The sequence below is a fragment of the Malaya genurostris genome, chromosome 3 (assembly GCF_030247185.1).
Source record: "Malaya genurostris strain Urasoe2022 chromosome 3, Malgen_1.1, whole genome shotgun sequence".
Taxonomy (NCBI): domain Eukaryota; kingdom Metazoa; phylum Arthropoda; class Insecta; order Diptera; family Culicidae; genus Malaya; species Malaya genurostris.
This window is the reverse complement of record NC_080572.1, coordinates 24,010,655-24,031,799: the sequence shown is the minus strand read 5'-3', so window position 1 is coordinate 24,031,799 and position 21,145 is coordinate 24,010,655. Positions and strand designations below refer to the sequence as shown.

At 36.8% G+C, this 21,145-nt stretch overlaps 1 protein-coding gene across 4 annotated transcripts; it reads right to left on the bottom strand.

Moving 5' to 3' along the window:
- Positions 1-834: 834 nt before the first annotated feature.
- On the bottom strand, positions 835-14,220 carry LOC131438348 (uncharacterized). Of its 4 annotated transcripts, none has more exons than XM_058608311.1 (6): positions 13,775-14,220; positions 6,743-7,284; positions 2,201-2,816; positions 1,942-2,142; positions 1,673-1,883; positions 835-1,615 (listed from the first exon to the last, which is right to left on the bottom strand). In XM_058608311.1, exons 2-6 carry the CDS (start codon positions 7,133-7,135, stop codon positions 1,336-1,338), a joined length of 1,701 nt encoding a protein of 566 aa, XP_058464294.1. In that variant the 5' UTR covers positions 7,136-7,284; positions 13,775-14,220; the 3' UTR covers positions 835-1,335. The 4 variants fall into 4 exon arrangements, with proteins under 4 accessions (XP_058464294.1, XP_058464293.1, XP_058464295.1 ...); XM_058608310.1 differs by having other exon boundaries at positions 6,743-7,225; XM_058608312.1 differs by lacking the exon at positions 13,775-14,220 and having other exon boundaries at positions 1,990-2,142; positions 6,743-8,921.
- Between the last annotated feature and the right edge of the window lie 6,925 nt (positions 14,221-21,145).

Here is a 21,145-nt window from a genome sequence, read left to right as displayed (position 1 = left end):
TGTTAGATGTATCTGGTGTACCTTGTCGTATATCGGGTTTTGTTGTGGTACATCGCGAACCTTGTCGTACAGCAGATGTACTGGGGTTGTTTGGGATTGGTATCAAGGAAGCACCGTTGTTCATTGGTATAGTTGCCTTCTATCACATGGCTTACCGTAGTGAATAACTTTTTGGCAAAATTTCATTAACCATAATAAGATTGTCATATTTAACAAGTGATTTTGCACTGAAATGTAAACAAATGTTCAAGTTCAATTTTTGTGTATAAATTACAAAAGAATCTATTTACACAAAAATCGCAATGCAGGTAAGGAGGTATACTAAAATGCCAGAGAGTACATAGAAAATAAAGTGTAAATTGGCCCAACCGAAATAGTATACAATAAGTTTTACACCCCTTGGTTGTTGTGTTTAAATTTAATAAAGGCAGATTTTAATGTTAATAAAGGCAGATTTTAATGTTGCATCTTCAATTGGGACAGAATTTGGTAGTTTAAAGGAATAAATTCTTTTAAAAGGTTAGTTTTGACTAAAATCTATTTGTAAATTAACTAGAAAATTCAATTTGTGAATTAACTAGAATATTCAATTTGTGAAATAACGAAAATTCCTAATTTGGCACGCGATTTGCGACTGTTAATCAAAAGCACTAGTTTTCATTACAGATGAGTCTATGAACTAGTAGTTTTACAAGGGATTCAACCATTCATCAAAACCCTTAAAAGCAGTGTGTCCGTTTCTAAAATTGTCCAACATTTGAATAGAATGTAACGAATAATTTCAAAGGAATTTTATGTTTGCATTTTGCAAGAGTACAAATAAAATCCATCATGAATTGAAGTACTTCTACAAGAATAATTTTATTATTTTATTCTATAATTAAATGTATGTAACTAATTAGCACTACTTTATATAACTTATATTAAATGTTTTGGTTTAATTCTTATTTGAGGTCGAAACTCTGCTCGCCAAAAACATAACATATTTTCTTGGACAGTATTCTTGTTGAAATCGTTTTTTCTTAAGTATTTCTTTGGCCATTGAAAGCCATACTGACGCAAGTGAACACATTGTTCCGCAATTTTACTACTAAACCGATCGAGTAATGATTTCATGTTGTATACCAAAACGAAACTAATCCTTGGCAACACTGATGTGCGTCTATGGCTCAGTTTGCACACGGAGTTATGAGAAAATATTGCCTTAATACCATTCTACGTTATCAACCAACTAATACAATAAAACCTGTTTTCAGGAACTCAGTCGAAAACTGGCTAAATAGATATGGTAGTTCAGCAATATTTCTCTAAACGAAAGCATCCTCTAGAGATTTATTACGAAAGCGGTGTTTTTCGATCTAGCGTCAACATTTCCCGCTCCATCTCCATGGCCCTCAGATCAATCGAGCCGGAATTGTTCCAGCACTCGCGAATAATTGTCCATTTTTTTCGGCCACCCACAAATAGCACTCCAATAAGCATGCCCTGGAAGATGATCGCGTAAGCGCATCCGATCCGGAAAATATCATGCTGACTGTCTATGCTGCGTTGCAGAGAACTGAATATAATCCAGCAGACTAGAGTGAAAATGGCTTCAATGGTGCAGAGGCGATTTCTGAAACAGCGCAAACTGAACTGACGGGCTTTTTAGTTGTACCAATACAATACTTACAGTCCTCTGACATCCTTCAATCGTTCCCCGTTTATCTGTGGCTGAGCGTTAACCGCTTCGGTGTAAGTCAGTTCGTTGTAGTTCTGCTGAGAAACAGTGAACCTCACAAATTTACTATCTGCCAACGATCGAATGGTCTGATGGCTTAAGTAAAGCACTACAGCTGTCACGAGGTAGTAGATGTACAATATAAGGTGGAACATTAGAAAGCCTGGAAGGAAAAGAAAACAATTATTCCTGTTACACTGTTCTTTACGTCGATATCTTACGCCTCCACGGAAGAAACAGAGGTATTAACGCTATGATATAGAACACACCAATATAAACGAATACATCCCTTTTGTTTTTGGTATCGAATTTCAGTCCGTTAGGGATGTAGTAAGCAGCACATGCGTAGTTGAACACGTTCATGAAAACAAAGGCATAAATCGATGACATCAGAAATATCTGAGCAAATATTTGGAGCACATCTTCAAAACAAGTAGAAGCTTATGAATAATTAAAATATGAAGAATAGGACAAACCTACCAACATTACTTTGCTCGATACACCGGTCACCACATACTGCTAGTGTCATCAAGATCAATCCCACCAGGAAGGCTCCGGTATGGCCCGCTAACAGATAACCGAAGGTATCGTTTAGCATCGGTACCAAAGCATAAGCCGCACAAGTGAAAAGTAGCGTCAACGAAGCGATCACCATTCCAATGTAGATCAGAACAGCCGTGGTTCGCAAAATAATTGGTTTCACCTCATCACAAGCTTTTGCCAGCAGTCTCGATTCGGTGTCGACCTCGACGCAGTACCAATCAAACACCGACATGAAACCACCCTCCTCTAGCACCAACAGCGATCCGTTCTGGATCACAAACAGCTGATCACCTTGCTCCCGACTGTACTGAAAAGTTAGATTGTTTCCGAAGCAGGAGTCGTTCGGTTGATAGTTGAAATGCAACTTATTTTCCTTGTCCTCAATACATTCGGAGTTTCCGTAGAACACGGCATAAATGGTTTCCACATCCAGTGTGCGCTGTCCGGAAGTACACCGGAAGCGACCGTCTCCTGCTGGTTCGAATATTTCACCAAACGGGCAGCACTTGTTGATCAGAGAGTCTTTGTCGTATACTGGCTGGTGTGGTGAGAGCTGAGAAAATAAACGATTATAGGGTAAGTGTATTTCTATTATAATTTATTCATATAATATTTTTTGTTTTCATTGAAAGATCATATCTGTATAAAATGTTCAAAACGACGTATGTTATAATGAGAGATTCTCTTTGTTTACTTTCTCTTTCGATTATTGCGAAATATTCCTGCATTTTCCGGTCATTTCTTCAGTGCAGATTAAAAGATGATAGCTTTAGTTGTTATTATCGATAGATAATTGGAGTGAAGGATTGCTAAGAGTACCGTAGTAATCGAAAGAGAATCTCTCATTGTAACATACGTCGTTTTGAACATTTCGTATAGATATTTACATTTCTGCCAACAAATAAATAAGTTTAAAGAAAACGACAGATGAATGAAACACTTTGATATTACACTCCTTTTGTGGAATTTGGCCATTTTGGTTCAAAAGCCTTCCCCATCGAACCCCTCCGTGGTTTTTAGAACCAGCGCTCTTAGCATTAGACAACACGCCCGGGATAGCCAAAAACATGAAAAGAGTGTGGATCAAGTTCGAAGATCAAATGGTTTATACTTTCGGTTCCAAAGAAGTGACATAACCGACCAACCGCACTTTTTACCTTTCTCTATAGAAAGGTAATAGAATTGCTGGCAAAACCGACTTTCGAACGGAGCTGTCACTTCTGGTTCCGGAGATGTGAAGGTATAAGTGACATAACCGACAAAACGCATTATTTTTACAGCTCAATTTTTATTTTAGCTTTGCCGATTTTAACATATCTAGGCTCGCTTGGAAGCTACTTTTGAGCATTTCATATGGTTGCCACTTTCGGCTCCGGAGATATAATAGTATAAGTGACGCACATTTTACATCAACTGAATTATTTTGAAGATGACTCAACGAATTTTAATGAACTTAGGCTTATTTGTTAAGGTTTAGGCGAACATTTCTGGCTCGAGAGATGTAATAATATATGTGACCGACAAATCCCAGTGTTTTTTATTGTACCAATATTGAAGATGGAAGAATCGATTTCAAAAGACTCTTGAAAGCTACTATTAGGTTATTTGATTAGATCAAGATACTAGTGAACGAAGATAGAATCTTATAAATATTTTGATGAGACTATTTATATGGCAAGAGAAAGGTATTATCACACCACTAGGTGGACTAAGAAGGGTTTTGTCTTATTCATAGAGAAAGGCTATTCAATCAATTCGAAAATCGACGAGTAAAAATTGGCCCGAATTGTTAAGTGTCCTATACTATTCGCCAAAGTTCGTCGAGATGAGCAGTGTCTGTACGTGTGTGCATATGTATGATTGTATGCGTGTGTATGTGTCAAATAATGTAACTCAATTTTCTCAGAGATTGCTACAATGATTTTCAAAAACAGGCTCGAAAGAAAGGTCTTATGGTACCATAGGCTGCTATTGAATTCCATCCGAATCCGACTTCCGGTTCCGGAACTAAAGGGTACAATGTGTTCAAAATTACACACCGTCATTTAGAACGACGAGGCAATAAATGAAAAAATTACTTCTAGATTTTGCTTAAAACTGTTCTAACTAACTAACTAATATAGCCTACAAATCTATATTAGTTACTAATATAGCCTACATATCTATTTTAGTAACTTACTAAACGAACCGACTTCGGTTAGCAGCAACGGAGAAAACACTCCACTAAAACGATCGAATTCTTTGCCTGGAAGAGGGACAAAAAGCTACCGAAACAGCTACGGAGCCAACTCGCGACCAGAGCAGCGACAAACACGACGAACAGACTCAGGGAACTATCTAACGGCACAACCAAAGTTACACCAGAATGCCGGCCAACCGCCACGGTCCACGAGGACCCAAACATCTCGTCACTACATGCAGCAACCCAAAGCTTCTTCGGCTGGGAAACAGAACTCACTCCTCTATTTTCAGAGATGGCTCGACCGTTTTTAACAAACTTCGGCTCAAATGAAAGGTTTTATAGTCCCATACATTGTTATTGAATTTCATCCGGGCAATTTGCGGTTCCGGAACTATAGGGTGAAATGTGTTTAAGATTTCAAACCATTTAGTTTGAAAAAGTGTTTTAAATTTCAAATCATTTAGAGCAACGATGTAAAAGAGGGAAAAATTCTTCTTAATTTTACATAACTATATACAAATTGACAATTGCTTTTATTATTATGTTTGCGAATATATTTCTTCTGAAGAGAATTAAAAATATATATATTTTTGGAGAATGACTTTTGAAGTTATCCTGTTTTCATTTCGCGTATTGATCCCGGTAGGTATGCTTCCGCACTTTTTCTGCACTGAGCATTGAGAATTCACCGAAAAATGAAAAAAGCGTATGTAAAACGAGTCTCATAAAATATATTTGGTATCAAAATCCCCCAATTCCGATGATTCTAAACCGTCATATAATTATTTGAAAAAATGTTCATTCTATCCAAATCCAAATATTTGGATCAATCATATCAAAAATATAAAAAATCATATCAAAAATATATTATCTGAAAAACAAATGGAACGAAAAAGATAAGAAGCTTTTATTTATCAATGTCATAAAATTGTATGCTTTAATCACAATCTAATTTATTCTTCAGAGCTAGAATAGTATTCTAACAGCATTCAAAATCAAATGTATGAACATACATTCAGGTGCATTTATACAATACATTAGTCTAACATTTTTCTTTTTACACTTTTATAGACAACGATTGATGCAAGTTTGATCAAATGGAACTCGAATAAAAAAAAACTATGATCAGGTCCCAAGCCGGCTAAAATGTTGAAAATGTCGAAAACAATGGTTTTTCGAGTGCTCAAACCTACAATGAAACCATGACTCTACAAAGGAATAAATAAATCTATGCAAATACTACGTATCAGTGATAGGCAGCTGCGTAGCAAGTTGTTAAGGTGCGTTAAAGCCAATCCCAGTATTTGGAACGGATATGTGGCCAGAAAATACAACGCCAACTTTCAAACGGTGTGGAACATACTTGCCAGGGATGGAGACAAGTCTCACAAAGCCAGTGAAGCAGATTTTCATGGCCAAAAAGAGTGCTATGCCCATGTACGACACAAGATCTGAACTTTGATCGATGACGAAACATGTATCAAAGTCGATTTCAAGCAACTTCCCCGTCAAAAGTTGCACGTTGCTACTGGACGTGGTGATGTGCCGAAAAGATTCAAGCTCGTGTTTGCCGACATGATCGAGAAGAAGACTATGACTTGGAAAGCGATTTGCAGTTTTGGTCTGAAAATGGAATCATTCATCACATCATCGACGATGACATCCATTTGACCCCAAGCTACTGAATCCTCCGAATTGTCTGGAATTTTAACCAATCGAAAGATTCTGGGTCATTTCCAAGAAGTGATCTCGACGAAGTGGTGGGCCCGTCCAGGACATCCATATTGCGGGCGCTGATGAGCTCCATCAAGAGGAAGGCTCGAGATTTCGTTCGAGATTGAGAAATGTAATGAACTTTTTAAACTCTTTAATCTCGAATGACAGGTTTTTTTAGCGTATCAATTCATATTTAGATTTGCAAACCACGAAAAAGATGTTAAAATTTGTAATTTTTTTACGATTTCAATTTAACAGCATGAAACTGCAATGGGCATGATTTGCGTGTTTATATTGTGATTTGATACGAGATGTGAGTGTGAAAAATCCCCTTCGTTATGAATGATCAAATTTCCAGTTTGTTTTATATTCGCTCATCATTAGCAATGGTCTACCGGCAAAAAGGAATTCTGTTACGCTCGAATTACATTTCTATGAGCATCATTCATTGTCTGATCGTGATTCATAAATGAAACGCTCTCCCAGAAGGCAAACATCGACACTAAACCTTCGAAACCTTTCATTGGAATGCATTATTTGGTTGATCTGGAAAGAAACTGTTATTTAGTGATTGAACTAACCGGAAATTGAGAGCAATTTGGTGATTTATCAGGAATTGAACTGAAGCCTTCGTCCGAAGAAATGCTAGGTGCAGCAACTGTTTTAATCGTTGACGTCATTGTTAAAGTCGTAGTTGATGTGGTAATCACAGCAGTGGTCGGCTCTGTCGTTTCTTGGGTGGTAATCACTACTGCATCTGACGTGTGCACAGCCGACGGAAACGACGTATACATATCCGTTAAATTCACAGATTCCGTTGAATTTGTTACTGATTTTTTAGAAGATTCAATACTGTTCTCTACATCACTAACGGTGGTGCTATTCAAAGGCTCACCAATGGTTGAATCGGTTCCGTTAATCAACGTTATACATACTAACAACAGACACAGTGCGCTTCGAGCACGTGAATTCATTTTAAACACTTCAGGTGTATCACACCCTCGCGGTGGTTGCTGCTTCGATTCTTCACTCTTCGCGTTTTGATTCCATACTACGGTGCTCGGCTGTCAACAAGATTCACGAAACCGTGCAATTAAGTCACATATACATCCGTTTATTTCACCTATACAAGCCGAAATCAGTGGTAGAATACAGTTAAGCCGGTGGACAGCGTAGGCTATAAGGTCATATCGCCTGTCGCGACACGCTGCTCTAGTCTATATAAAATAACAAAAGGCACTGCTGGCCTAATGACTTCCAGAGCGGTAGTCATCCATTGACTTCGACACCCGTCGCCGTCATCGTCGTCGTTACTGCGTTTTCTGGTAGTAGTAGTCATTCATAACGGGCCGTGGATGTAATAGCACAGCACCATGGGGAGAGGTACACCTCCCGCATTCATAAAACGACACACTATCAAACCAGGTGAGCAGATATTAGCGTACAGCTGTGGTTCGCTACGAATGGAATACCGAAAGGTATCGTAATTCTCGCTCACGGAGGCAGGTAGCTGAACGCGCATGTTGACAGACGCTACAAATGAAGCAATCAGTTTGTTTTTGATTCTTCGCGCTGGCCCTGACTCACATATACAGGGAATCCAACCCCAAGTAGTTTCGTTTTTGGAGTACTATGGAACAACAACTTGGGAACCAATAATTCAATACAGCTTCGATAATTAAAAGGAGCTTGACCAAATCTGAAGGAAGATATAAAATTAGAACGGATTGTGATCTTGAGTAAGGTGCAAAACCGTCGTCGCCATGCCTATGTCCAGTGTTGATCGAAAAAAGTTTTTAAATCAACTAACTGACCAACGAAGCAAAATTGCCTGAAACTGGCTTCTTTGTTAGTCTATAAAATTGTGCTTGCAGTTCGAACGTTTTATTAGTCGAAGCTCAACTTTTTTATTCGAAAAATCTTCATTTATGGTTGTATCCCGTTATCATGAACTGTTCTAGTACATATGATATAAATTTAATCAAGCTGAATCTCATGGAATTTTGTTTGGAGTGCGATAAGGGGCTGTCCATAAAAGACGTCACGCCGCAAAGGGGAGGGAGATGTTTCGTTAAAAGGGACCTTTGGGACACGGGGAAGGGGGGGGTTTGGAATGTGACGTCCAATATTTGCGTCAATCAGCGCATTTTTGAAATACCTAATTATATTACTGCTTTGCCCTATTTCCTGAAAAAATTTCCACAATAAACGTTTACATTCTATAGGAAAATGTGTATTTGTTGATGTAAAAGCTTCTTCTTGTAAATTCGAAAATGAAAATCATGTCATGTCTTATCTTGATCATATGTTATTTTCCTCCACCAACATCAAAGCTTATCGAATCATCCAATGATTGAACTTACTTAAATCAAGAATCATTTTAGCTCAAAATCACTACCCATTGTGTGACGGAAGATCAGTACCGATATTGATCGATGTGATTTAAAATTCACTGATCAACTGATCATGAAAAGATTCTCCGGCAGTGATCTCGTTTTGATGAGGTTTTGGTCTTTATTTTCTCAGCCCTGTATGCAACACTAAGGAAATATTATTCTTTAACTAAAACAATAATATATCTGTGTACCCCTAGGAGGAATAAAACAGATTATTTAAATGTTTCATCAATTCCAACCAAATACTTTTGTTAATTTATATAATTGATATTAATAAAATAATTCCGATGATTTTGTAGTTTTAGGGATATTTTTTAATCTAATGACAGCATGTAATAAATCGATTTTTCCCTCACATTTGTATGGTTTGTCATAAAGGGTGATTTTTTAAGAGCTTGAGAACTTTTTTAAACAATAAAACGCATAAAATTTGCAAAATCTCATCGGTTCTTTATTTTAAACGTTAGATTGGTACATGACATTTACTTTTTGAAGATAATTTCATTTAAATGTTGACCGCGGCTGCGTCTTAGGTGGTCCATTCGGAAAGTCCAATTTTGGGCAACTTTTTCGAGCATTTCGGCCGGAATAGCCCGAATTTCTTCGGAAATGTTGTCTTCCAAAGCTGGAATAGTTACTGGCTTATTTCTGTAGACTTTAGACTTGACGTAGCCCCACAAAAAATAGTCTAAAGGCGTCAAATCGCATGATCTTGGTGGCCAACTTACCGGTCCATTTCTTGAGATGAATTGTTCTCCGAAGTTTTCCCTCAAAATGGCCATAGAATCGCGAGCTGTGTGGCATGTAGCGCCATCTTGTTGAAACCACATGTCAACCAAGTTCAGTTCTTCCATTTTTGGCAACAAAAAGTTTGTTAGCATCGAACGATAGCGATCGCCATTCACTGTAACGTTGCGTCCAACAGCATCTTTGAAAAAATACGGTCCAATGATTCCACCAGCGTACAAACCACACCAAACAGTGCATTTTTCGGGATGCATGGGCAGTTCTTGAACGGCTTCTGGTTGCTCTTCACTCCAAATGCGGCAATTTTGCTTATTTACGTAGCCATTCAACCAGAAATGAGCCTCATCGCTGAACAAAATTTGTCGATAAAAAAGCGGATTTTCCGAATGGACCACCTAAGACGCAGCCGCGGTCAACATTTAAATGAAATTATCTTCAAAAAGTAAATGTCATGTACCAATCTAACGTTTAAAATAAAGAACCGATGAGATTTTGCAAATTTTATGCGTTTTATTGTTTAAAAAAGTTCTCAAGCTCTTAAAAAATCACCCTTTACATATTGAGAAAGTATTGAGATGAGTTTTATTTATTTTGGATTCGTGACATGTGACATAGGGGGTGGTGGGTGTTTTGCTTCTGTGACAATTTGTGACAAAGGGGGGATGGGGAGTCAAAAATCGTCAAAAAAGCGTGACGTCTTTTATGGACAGCCCATCTTTTTACCATGTTTTGATTTGAAATGTCCCCAGACTTAACCATGGGCTTTCGTCAGTATTCTTGTGGAAATATTATTTTCGTGACACGTGTTTTTGTTTCGGTGTGTTGTTGTGGTCGTTAATGATTTTCAATCGCATGTAAGTTATCGCAACCCACATGGAGAAAAAAATTCGTAGTATTTCGTAATGCTCTCTAAGTGCTTCTAAAGGGTGATTTTTGTTGTTGGTATATAATTTAATCAGGAATCATCGTTTGGTATATAAGTTAATCATGAATGGGCACTGGAAAAGTTGGAGGAAGGTCCACTTTTTATCGAAAAATTGTGTTCAGCGACGAAGCTCATCTCTGGTTTAATGGATACGTCAACAAGCAAAATTGCCAGGAGTGAAGACCAGCCAGAAGTATTGCAAGAGCTGCCAATGCATCTAAAAAAGTCACTGTTTGGAGTGGATTATGAGCTGGTGATATTATTCGTGGATATGTTGGAGAGAGTGTGCCAAAATTGGACCTTGCATGGGCCATCTAAAGCGGAGCCGCGGTCAACATTTGCATGAAATCATCTTCAGACATTAAGTTATATTGTTCTATCGATTCCAATAATGATTTCATCAGTTTTCTCAAATTTTATATAGTATATATTAATGTAAACGGCTTAAAGTGTATGTTAAATGTTTATGATATCATGAGGGTTTATATCCCGCTTTGCACCCAATGTACGAGGGGCAGACACGGTTAGCTTAGAGTCGATTATATTCACTTTAGATGTATTCACCACACCGGAAATTTTTAAGAGTAAGTTATAAGTGATGTAGCCAAAATGGTAGGCGTTTCGCAGAGTTACGTCCAGAAGGTCGACGCAAGTGCAAGACGTTTCTATCATGGTGCTCGCGGATCGCAGTTTTTCAATATAGATACGTAAAGTCGAGCCTTTGTGTATCCTTTGATGCCCGTTCCTAATCGTAGGTAACTTACGTAAGCCTGGTGATTATATACAGACAACATTTTATATTCCTTGCATAGCAACTTACATGCAGCCTTGAATACTTGTAACCGAATCACAACCACCAACTACTGGAAAGAACCAAAGCTCGACCAGCAGCGACCGTTAACTCAGGGAACAAGGCACAATCTCCAAATAACTAGGAAAACGTGCCAATTGAGCCAATTATTTCTGAAAACATGGGACGGAAGACAAAAATGACTAAAATCAGTTTTGCAATGACTGGGTGGAAACATATATTGGAGAAGCCAAATGAATGAAAAACTAATGGAAAAGATAAATTTTTGGAAAAAGATACGCTCAGAGACAGGACTCGAACCTGCGTTCTTATGCATTCCGTGCATACGCGCTACCATTTCGCTACTCTGAATCTTGTTTTAGTCACTCTAAAACGCCAGTCAGACACAATAGCGCGTACATCGAACATGGTCTACATCCTGGCCGTCACCCGACCGATACCTTATATCCAAACATCTTCTCTGTCCATCAAACACTAGTCTTCTCGCTTAATACCTATTTCTCCGATCAAGCATTGAGTAGGAGAGTGTATTAATAATCGCTTGTCACCTTCTTTAATGGTGCCAGTCGCTGGCTGAACATCGTCAGCGACAGACCCCTATGAAGGTAGTATTGATTGTCTGCCCCCTTAATAAATCGACTAAAATCAGCCTGACTGGAATACCATAAAGTAGAAAAGTTGTACTCATTATTACTTTGCTTTAAATCAACAGGTTGCATTGTAATCAGTGGATGTATATTTGCTGCTGCACTTCAATTTAATGTGCTTTTTTATTTCAATACTGTATAAAATGTTCATTTCGACCTAAGTAACAATGAGAGATTCTCTTTGTTTTCTTTCGATTATTGCGAAATATTCCTGCTTTTTTCGGTCATTTCTTCAGTGCAGATTAAAAGATGATAGCTTTAGTTATAATTATCGGTAAATAATTGGAGAGAAGGATTGCTAAGAGAACCGTAATAATCGAAAGAGAAAGTAAACAAAGAGAATCTCTCATTGTTACTTAGGTCGAAATGAACATTTTATGCAGAATATATAAACAACACTATTTGTTTTAAGATTTCATGTGCAAATTCACTAAAATGCAAGAACAGATTATTTTTCAATTAGTAATGATGTGGTTTTCCTTTGTATGTGATGTGTTTTGCTATTGAATCGAACTACATATGTTGAACCCTTCATTTTCTAGTGGAAATGAGTACAGCACAAATGTATGTGCAAAACACTTGATTCGGTCAACTGTGTTCAATTGAAATCTATGTGGAAAACAATGTGACTGTGATTCGGTCAACTGTGTTCAATTGAAATCTATGTGGAAAACAATGTGACATGCATATGAAATTCATTGAAAATCAAGAAGTAACGATATATCTTATCGTTTTGATGTGCATTTCAGATAAATGTAGCATGATTTCCTCTTAATATCAACAGGGTTTACACTTATTTTATGAGTTAAGTGTATGTTTTCATGAACTTCATGTGTTCCACAAGAAATGACAGTTCAAGTGCTTTGCACATGATGCTAGTCTGAAAATTATTTTCAGTGTGGAATAATGAAGAGTAAAACCCGGGTTGGCGGTTCAATGCATACGGTGCAGGTCTTACAAGCCAGTTGTCATATGTTCGAGCCCCTTCCTGGAAGGATTCATAGTGTTAGTAGGATCGTAGTACTAGCCATGAAATGATTCTGTACGCTAAGAATCGGCGGCGAAGTCTGTTGAATCAGAAATTAATACTTCTGTTATAGTGACGCAAAAGTTCGTAGTGATTGGACAACACGAATATAATTATTTTAATTAATAGTAGTAATATCAGTAGTTTGTTACGCAGCCCGAAGGTACGCAGCACGAAGACTGAATTTTTCCAAAATAGCTTTGCTATGGTGATTTTTGTTTAAGCAATTGAAGATTGACGCCGCTTATTTCAACAAATAATTGTGAAGTGCATTTACGACTTTATGGTTATTCTACTATTCGTTTCATTTGACCTTTCGTTATGTCGACTTTCTGTCGTATTCGACCATTCTACCTTTCGACCTTTTGGTGTTTCGACCTTTTGTTCATCGACGTTCTGACATTTGACCTTTTGTCATTCGACATTTTAGTACATATTCATATTTTTCAGTGTTCCGTAAGGTCTCAACTTCTTCAGTACACATATTCTTCATATTGATAAGTACTACAATTACTCAACTGTTCCTTGCTCTCAAAACGTCATCAACGAATTGGGATTAGAAACTGATTGAGATACCTAAATTCAGTCCTATTTGGGGTTACCACCTGCACGGACCTTGCCCGGCAGTGTCGGAACTAGAGCTCATTGCTGGGCTTCCGGGGCTATCGCAATTCTGCCGGGCCGTACGTATATTGTTTAAAGGTTTGTTAGACAAGTGACAATCCAAAAAATATTATGTAATTCAAGCACAATTCGCATGTCCGTGTTGAGCATTAAACGTTACTAACTTTAACATATTTTTTGCGAATCAATTCTTCTATACCAGGATTATTGGATTATTCATATTAATGTATGCAGGATCCATAGTGAGTTGTGACCCATGTGTTATGATGTTGTGAGACAAGCAGCTTGAATCATATGACTAGTATATCTAGGTCGACCCATTTAAAAAATGCGCTGTTGTCGATGAACCGTATTCCAAATTTAGATTATTCCTCTAGCGGACTACCAGTTCAAAAGATGATGCCGTAAACGTCAACATATTTCTATTTTTCATTACCTTCGCCGCACTCTCAGTTAACCTACAAATACATGTTTCTGCTAATAATCATAATCTCCTCGATACCGGCTCACTGCATCGTTAATCGACTACTCTATCACATGCCGTATTCGATCGTGTTTATATTTCACATGCACTGATTCCTTTGTATCCTATTTTCGCTCACTTATGTAATTCTCAAACTACTCCAAATACTATCAATGCTGGAATGCGCCTTATCACTTCTTCAATGATTGAAATAACCCATTATAATGACACTGAATATTCATAAGTGCAAAAGATCGACATCTGAAACAGAGATGCGATTCGGCATCGCACTACTCTGCGTCTTTACGAGACGATCTCGTGGAGTTATCGTTCGTACAACTGCACCATCGAAAAATTCCTAGTGGGTGTTCCACTCGTAATAATGCCACACAGTTTAGAAAAATGCTTTCATAATAAGATATACACACTTTCGCAGAAATATAACAACTGCGAAAAGGTGTTGCCTCGATGATTATGGCCTGCTGTTATCGGTGTGCTGCTGTGGCTTTTGTCTGTAGTCGTTGTGATATCAGCAGCAGTACGCGATACCACTGAGCAACCGATTCATGGTAAAAACGGCGAGTTCACTTAATTGTGATGGTGGTGTTGAAGCAGAGCTGAGATTATATCGTATACGAGCTGTGCAAATGCAAACCTCACCGAATTGGCAAATGATTAGAAAGGTTTGGTTGGTTCACGTAAATGATCGGATAACATCGATCAAGTTCGGTTGATTTTTTTTATATATTTACATTTGTAATTATTCCAGAACAGATCATATGTTGTTTTTCAGAACAGATCATATGATACATGTTTTTTATTGAAATTCTGCTGTTTCCTCACAATCGAGGAAAATGTTAATAATGAATTACTTCAATTCAAATTCTAATTTAGCAGTACAACAATCAACCACCAATCAGCCAATCAATGATCTCGGGTTGGCGGTTTTATGCATACCCGATCAGAAGAGAATAGTTAAAGCATACCCTATTAAGCCCTTGTCTTCGACTAGTAAAAGAGCTTAAAGTGACATTCGTGAGGTTGAATTAAGAGCTAAAATAGTTAAACAGAATACTTAAAATTGTCACCCGCATGAGCAGAATAATATTGATGAATAACTATTTTATAATCTAAAATTTCAATGAATAACATACAAAATTCGAGTTTTTCTCGAATTTTTACCAAATTCACTAAAAATTTCTAAAATATTTATAGAAGTAATCCAAATTTTCTAACAATTTGTTCATTACGTTGGTTTTATACCTACATAAATTATATTACCTCTAAGTTGCGGAATTGCAAAACAAGCTCGGAATTGTAAAAGAAGCAAAATGTATTAACTTTACGTCTGCTCAGCGGATTATGTTGATCCGGGGGTTTTGCATCAGCAGTTAAACATAATCTGCTGATGCACTGATGAGTCGAAGACGAAACGTAAAAACAAGAAATAAGTCATCTGCACTTTGCACAAACCGGCTACCCACGAGGGACCAAACCCCCAAATGACGAAGCTCTTAAACCAAATTGAATTATTATTTGCAATTTAAATATTTAGTTAATGCCCAATCATTACTTAAATGATAGAAAAATGAACTATTACTTTGATATAAGATTGCTATCGCTTTTTATACGGGTAGAGCATTGGTCTAACAAGCACGTTGTATGTTCGAGCCCCGACCTGGAAGGATTTTTAGTGTCAATAGGATTGTATCAACAGTTCTGTACGCTGCGAAGATTTACGTAACCATAGGTTAAATCCCACAAAAGGAATGTAACATCAAGGCTTTACTTTAGTTTACTATCAACCAAGAAACAATCCATTTTCGTTTTGTGATTACTTTGTACACCGATCGCTTTACACGCGAGGTAACGATTTTCATCGATATTATATTGATTCTTTGCGTTTGAGGAAGATGCTGGATGATCTTGATCATCTAGTGTTCGATGATCCTGATTAACAACTCTCATCAGTAACACCAACATACTAAACGGCACCTAAAATTCTCTAAGAATTATTTTCGACGACAAAGAACAAAAAGTTCTGCCATGTCTAAGATTTGGTTACATGAAACTTACACACGTTCACTACACATCCCGATCGGATACCCTTACGTGGGCGACGTGCAATGTTAGGCTCACTGTGGATCACCCGATCAGTGGTGACCCGTCTCACCCCTTGAGTACTGTAGAGATTTCTCGCGTTCTCTTGTGGATCTGAACAATACAGCCCTATTTTTACTTATCTCATATAGAAAGTATATGGAATCACTGAGAAAATTGTCTTTTGAGACGAGGACCGGGGAACCGAATGTCGTATACCATTTGAATCAGTTCATCGAGATCACAAAATTTGTGTGACAAAAATGTGCACTCCTTTGACGCTCAGATTCATATGAACAGTCATAGCTTCACATAGAATGTTATAGTATTTAAATTGCATCCAACTTTCGGTTCCGTGCAAATAAAATCACAAAATTGCACTCATTTGTCTCGGAGCTGGCTGAACCTATTTTCATAAACCAAGATTTAAAGATTTAACATACCCATAAAGCGCTAATTATTTTAACTGGGTGCGACTTCCGGTTCCGGAATTACATTGTGAAAATATTTACTTTTTAATAGCCTACCATGTAAACCGATCACAGTTCCGGAAATAGTGATCATAAATTGCAAAAAGAAACTATTTTCTTTTTCTCAGTGATGGCTGAGCCTATTTTCATAATTTTTTTGTTTAAATTCAGGAGCTAATGGTTCTGTAGACTGCTGTTGAATTCCATCCGAATCTTATTTACGGTTCTAGAATTGAAGTGTAATTTCAAACTGTCATTAATAGCAAAGATGAAAAAACGTAAAAAATGATGTTGGAAATATTTTAAGGTCTAACTGCACCTGGTCGAGGTGACACTGCCTATCTTTTTCTCCTCTTCGGTTATGAAACCGAACGTTCGTCGCTCCGGTGCAAAAAACTCGGTGGGAAATATCGTTAACAAGGATATAAATTTGATGTCGGGTCCGGCGTACCTACACTCAGGCAAATTGAGTAGTGAAAATCATAAGGCAAATCTTATGATGCATCAAAAATCACTAAAATCACCGTTTCAGAAGATTAATATGAAAAATATACCTCTGCAGTATACATCTCATCTATCACTGTTATAGTTTTCATACGAACAACTTATGAATTCCACAGTATATGAGAGAAGTTATGTTTGTCATTGAAATTTCGCACAATGATCCTAAAAATTTCGTATGAATTTCATAAGGCGTTTTATTGGAATTCCAATTTTCGTGACTTCATAAGGCAATCTTATGATTCGCATACAATATTCTTGTGGCTAAAAACCATACGACATCATTATGAAATTCCATATATTTTTTGCCTGAGTGTATGCATGCGCACATACGCAGATCGGTGTTGTCGGATCGGCCAGGTGCGGTTAGACCCAAGGTTGCTGATCCTATCAGTGAAACATTACTCGTGAACTATTCTCTTCACCGGCGATGCTCTACCCGTGCGGCGAGCAGTTTGTATATATTCCGTGTCTGCTTTATTCATTCTTTTCTTCCACTCAGAGAATTGAACCGCTTGGCAAAGCAAGCAAGCATCTTATATGCACTCTGTTGACTCACAGTGAGTTCGTTTCGAAGCATTTAGGTAGAAAGCTATTCGGTGGTGATGATGACTCGCGTTGAGTCGAATTTTCTACTCACGGTGATTCGTTCTCTGCGACGTATGGCGGTACAACTGAATGACCGCCCAGGATAAAATTTTATTCCTGTATAAAGCTTATAAGAAAGATGTCGAATCTTTTTGAATTGTCTTCACTGCACATTTCTTCGGTGTTTGCTATACTTTAATCGTGATTTGTAGCGTTAGGGACAACTTTGATACCTACCAGAATATGTTATTGATTAAACATCAAACTGTAAAGGGTTATTAATGGAGCGTTTTTGTGTGTCGTAAATATGTAACTTTCACTCCTATTCCGTAGTTCTATAATAAATTCATTTTGTGTTTCGATCGAGTTCGACTTTTCCAAACAAATTATACCTCATTCGAAATGCCAAATTGGTATTTTTCATTCGGTCGAATGTAGGGTTGTTTATTATGCCTGAGAAGTAATAGTCCCAAGTTTTTGTCAATTATTATTGTTTCTCATGATCGTGAAACTATTTATATACCGATTACAAAGCCATTCGACGATCGTTTCCTTAATAATTATAAACATATGTGATGATTGCTTTTAATTTCATGTTAATCATTCATAATAAACTAATAGTATTTGTATTGACTTCGAGACAAGTTGTGTCGAACCAAGTCAACTACCAAAAAAGTTGAGACCAACTTTGATGATAAACACTATCAGTTCGTACAAATACTAGAAGAACCATAAACACCAAATAATTCCGTCACATTCAATATACAGAGCGTTAGAGCTACAATATAATAGAAACTAAAACCGAAGTAGAACTTCTATAATTTTGTATAAGGCACTAATTTGGAGGCCAACATAAGATTTTACTGAAGAATGATATTTCTATTATTATCAAAAACAAACAAACTCTCTACAGTTACTTGTTGGAAACTGTGCCATGGATAATCGTGCAATGAAGACCTTCCGCAGTTTCCAATAACGAAATAAATATCTAAAAATCAAGTATCATACAATCAAACACAACAAAATTATCTGTCTCGTGACATTAGTGACGTCAAATAAAGTGGAATTAAATGCATATTTTTTTTCTTGATCCTATATTCTCCTACTATCTCCTGATTATGTGATAACAGAATTATATTTCATTTGGACTCTTTGTATGTGATCCTTGAAGTATTCACGTAAAAATTTTTTTGCTCAACACAGTTTTAAGGTAAATAATACAATGAGTAGTTTCAAAACTGAATGTGTGATATGAGTAACAAAAATTCTAAATCGTACTATCTGACAAATCGATAAACCACGCGGATTGTGTTATTTTTCAAAATGAAATCGTTTCCTCTGTAATATGAATATTGTAAAATGTTATGAAATTGAATTTACAATTTCTTCTAGCGGATGTTCTTTTTTAAAAAAAAGCTAAACCGATCACTTCGGGAGTCAATCGTAGAACATTTTATTTTCAATACATTTTTGACAGCAATATCAGATTGTAATCTTAATTTGATTTCAGCTCATCAATTTCTCAACTGATATCACATTACGTTATTATTTTGCTGTTTGCTTTTGGAAGCAAAACTTACGAGGCAATAGTTTTGTGAAACTCCAAAAATGATAATATTAAATGCAAAAATTTAATGAATGCATTAAAATAGGACTAAGTTAATAAGGCGATACAAAAATGCAAAAGTAAATTTCAATGGAACATCTATTCCTCCAATTTTATGTTGCGTTTTACAAAATGCTTCGACATCCTGTGGCAGTTGGCCGGAACCACAACCGTGATTCTCAATTTAAAAGTGTTAATTTCCTGATCGTAGTACAGTTATTCTAATCGATAATTTGCGTAGATGTATGGTAAAAGATGCTGAATGAGTATTTAGTTAGTAATGACTATTTCTTTGTTAGCCATTCTTCTTAATTGCTTTGATTTTTGCAGAGCAAGCAGTTACATGGCGTCTCAGTAGGTTCAAACGTTGTGGAAAACCCTGCACTCCTATTACTTCTATAAATCAAATCTATGCGAAGAAGCGTTAAATTGTGTTTAATATAATAAAAACATGAGAAAATAAATCATCCCTGGAATTAAAAGATTAGACTTGCCTCTATAATCAATATTCAGAATATATTTTTGTCACTCTATTTGCATTGCATATTGATATTGCGTATTGGACTTGATCATTCATAATCATATGTGATTTAAAAAATATCACTGTAGATATTTCAGTCCATTTTCAAAATCATAAATAAAATAAATATTAAACCAACCCGAAAGAGAATCAAAAGTGTTGCTACAGTTATATGTGGAAAATAATTCCTTTTATTTTATTTCTTATATAAGCCATATAAACTGCAAAATTTTCACTTTACAAAAGTGATTGCCCTCAGGTGATTCAACTCCAGCTTTTTTAAAATCTATCTGCCATTACTTGCCGCAAAATTACAACAGCACCGAGTACGAACGTGAGAATAGTATTCGGTGAAATCTGAATAAACTGTTTCATTAGTTTTATTGCAGTAGGAAGTACATTATATGTACATTAGTATACGATTTTAAACGACGTTTTGAAGTAGACTATCAGTTTTATTTATCAGTTTAATTTTTATCCAACCCAATCGTTTCGCCATCTTCCAATAATAAGTAGTGATATTACGTTTAAAGTTTTCCAAGCTAATTTGTGATGTTCAACGCACACTTTTTATCAGGGCAATATCTACGAGACAATTAAACTAAGCAAAATAAAAAATTGCTTCCATCGCATCGCTAATTTTTGTCTTCAATTTTTTTCGTACACTTGCATTCATGATTGCTGGCATTTTGACTCGCAGTGAGTCAAAAATTGACTCAATGTAAGCGCTACTCGTGCCTGATGATACCTGCTCTTGAAATGGTAGAGAATGGCTCACGGCGGAATAGCAACAAGCATGAAAAGCAAGATCTCTTCTCTCTTGCGAGTCGCTCAGACAGTCACATATTGAGCATAGCTTTTGCCTCGTCCGGCATTACATGCTTTGCTGTCTCCGTTCTTGAATCGTTCGCAGGCGATGAACGTTAATGAGTTGCGTGAGGCGAATTTCAGCAACCCTGGTTAGACCTTTACGATATCCCCTAATCACGGAACAGATGTTGGCACCTGACTTACAATACCAATAAGGCACTCATCGAAGAAACACATCAGTGAAAAATGCTCAAAAGTCAATTTTGTTACATTATATGTATGTTAATAAGTAGGTATCACTTTTATATCATTTAAAGTGCAACGTATAACCATAAATATCCTCAACAAACGATGTTTTTGGATTGAATAAAACCAGCCCTCTGCTGGGAAGCCATGCTACTGTGGTGAACATGTTTCTGCAAAGGTCAAAACTATGAAGAAGAATAACCAACAAAAATTGGATATTGCTAACTACACATTTATTCAATGCCTTTTACCACACTTTCCCATAAATTATCGATCAGAATACCATCACTACGATAAAAAAAATTAAGATTTTACTCGATCTATAAAGCTCAATAGTATGTCTAACACCTTTTGAGCGCACTAATTGCCCACCAAATGCCCAAGATGTTGGCTACGATAGCACTTGCTAGAGCACCTTATCCTTGCCACTGGACTAAATAAAACTTAATAATTGTATCATGAAGGACAGTGATATTTGACTGATGACTTAATTCTGACAAAAA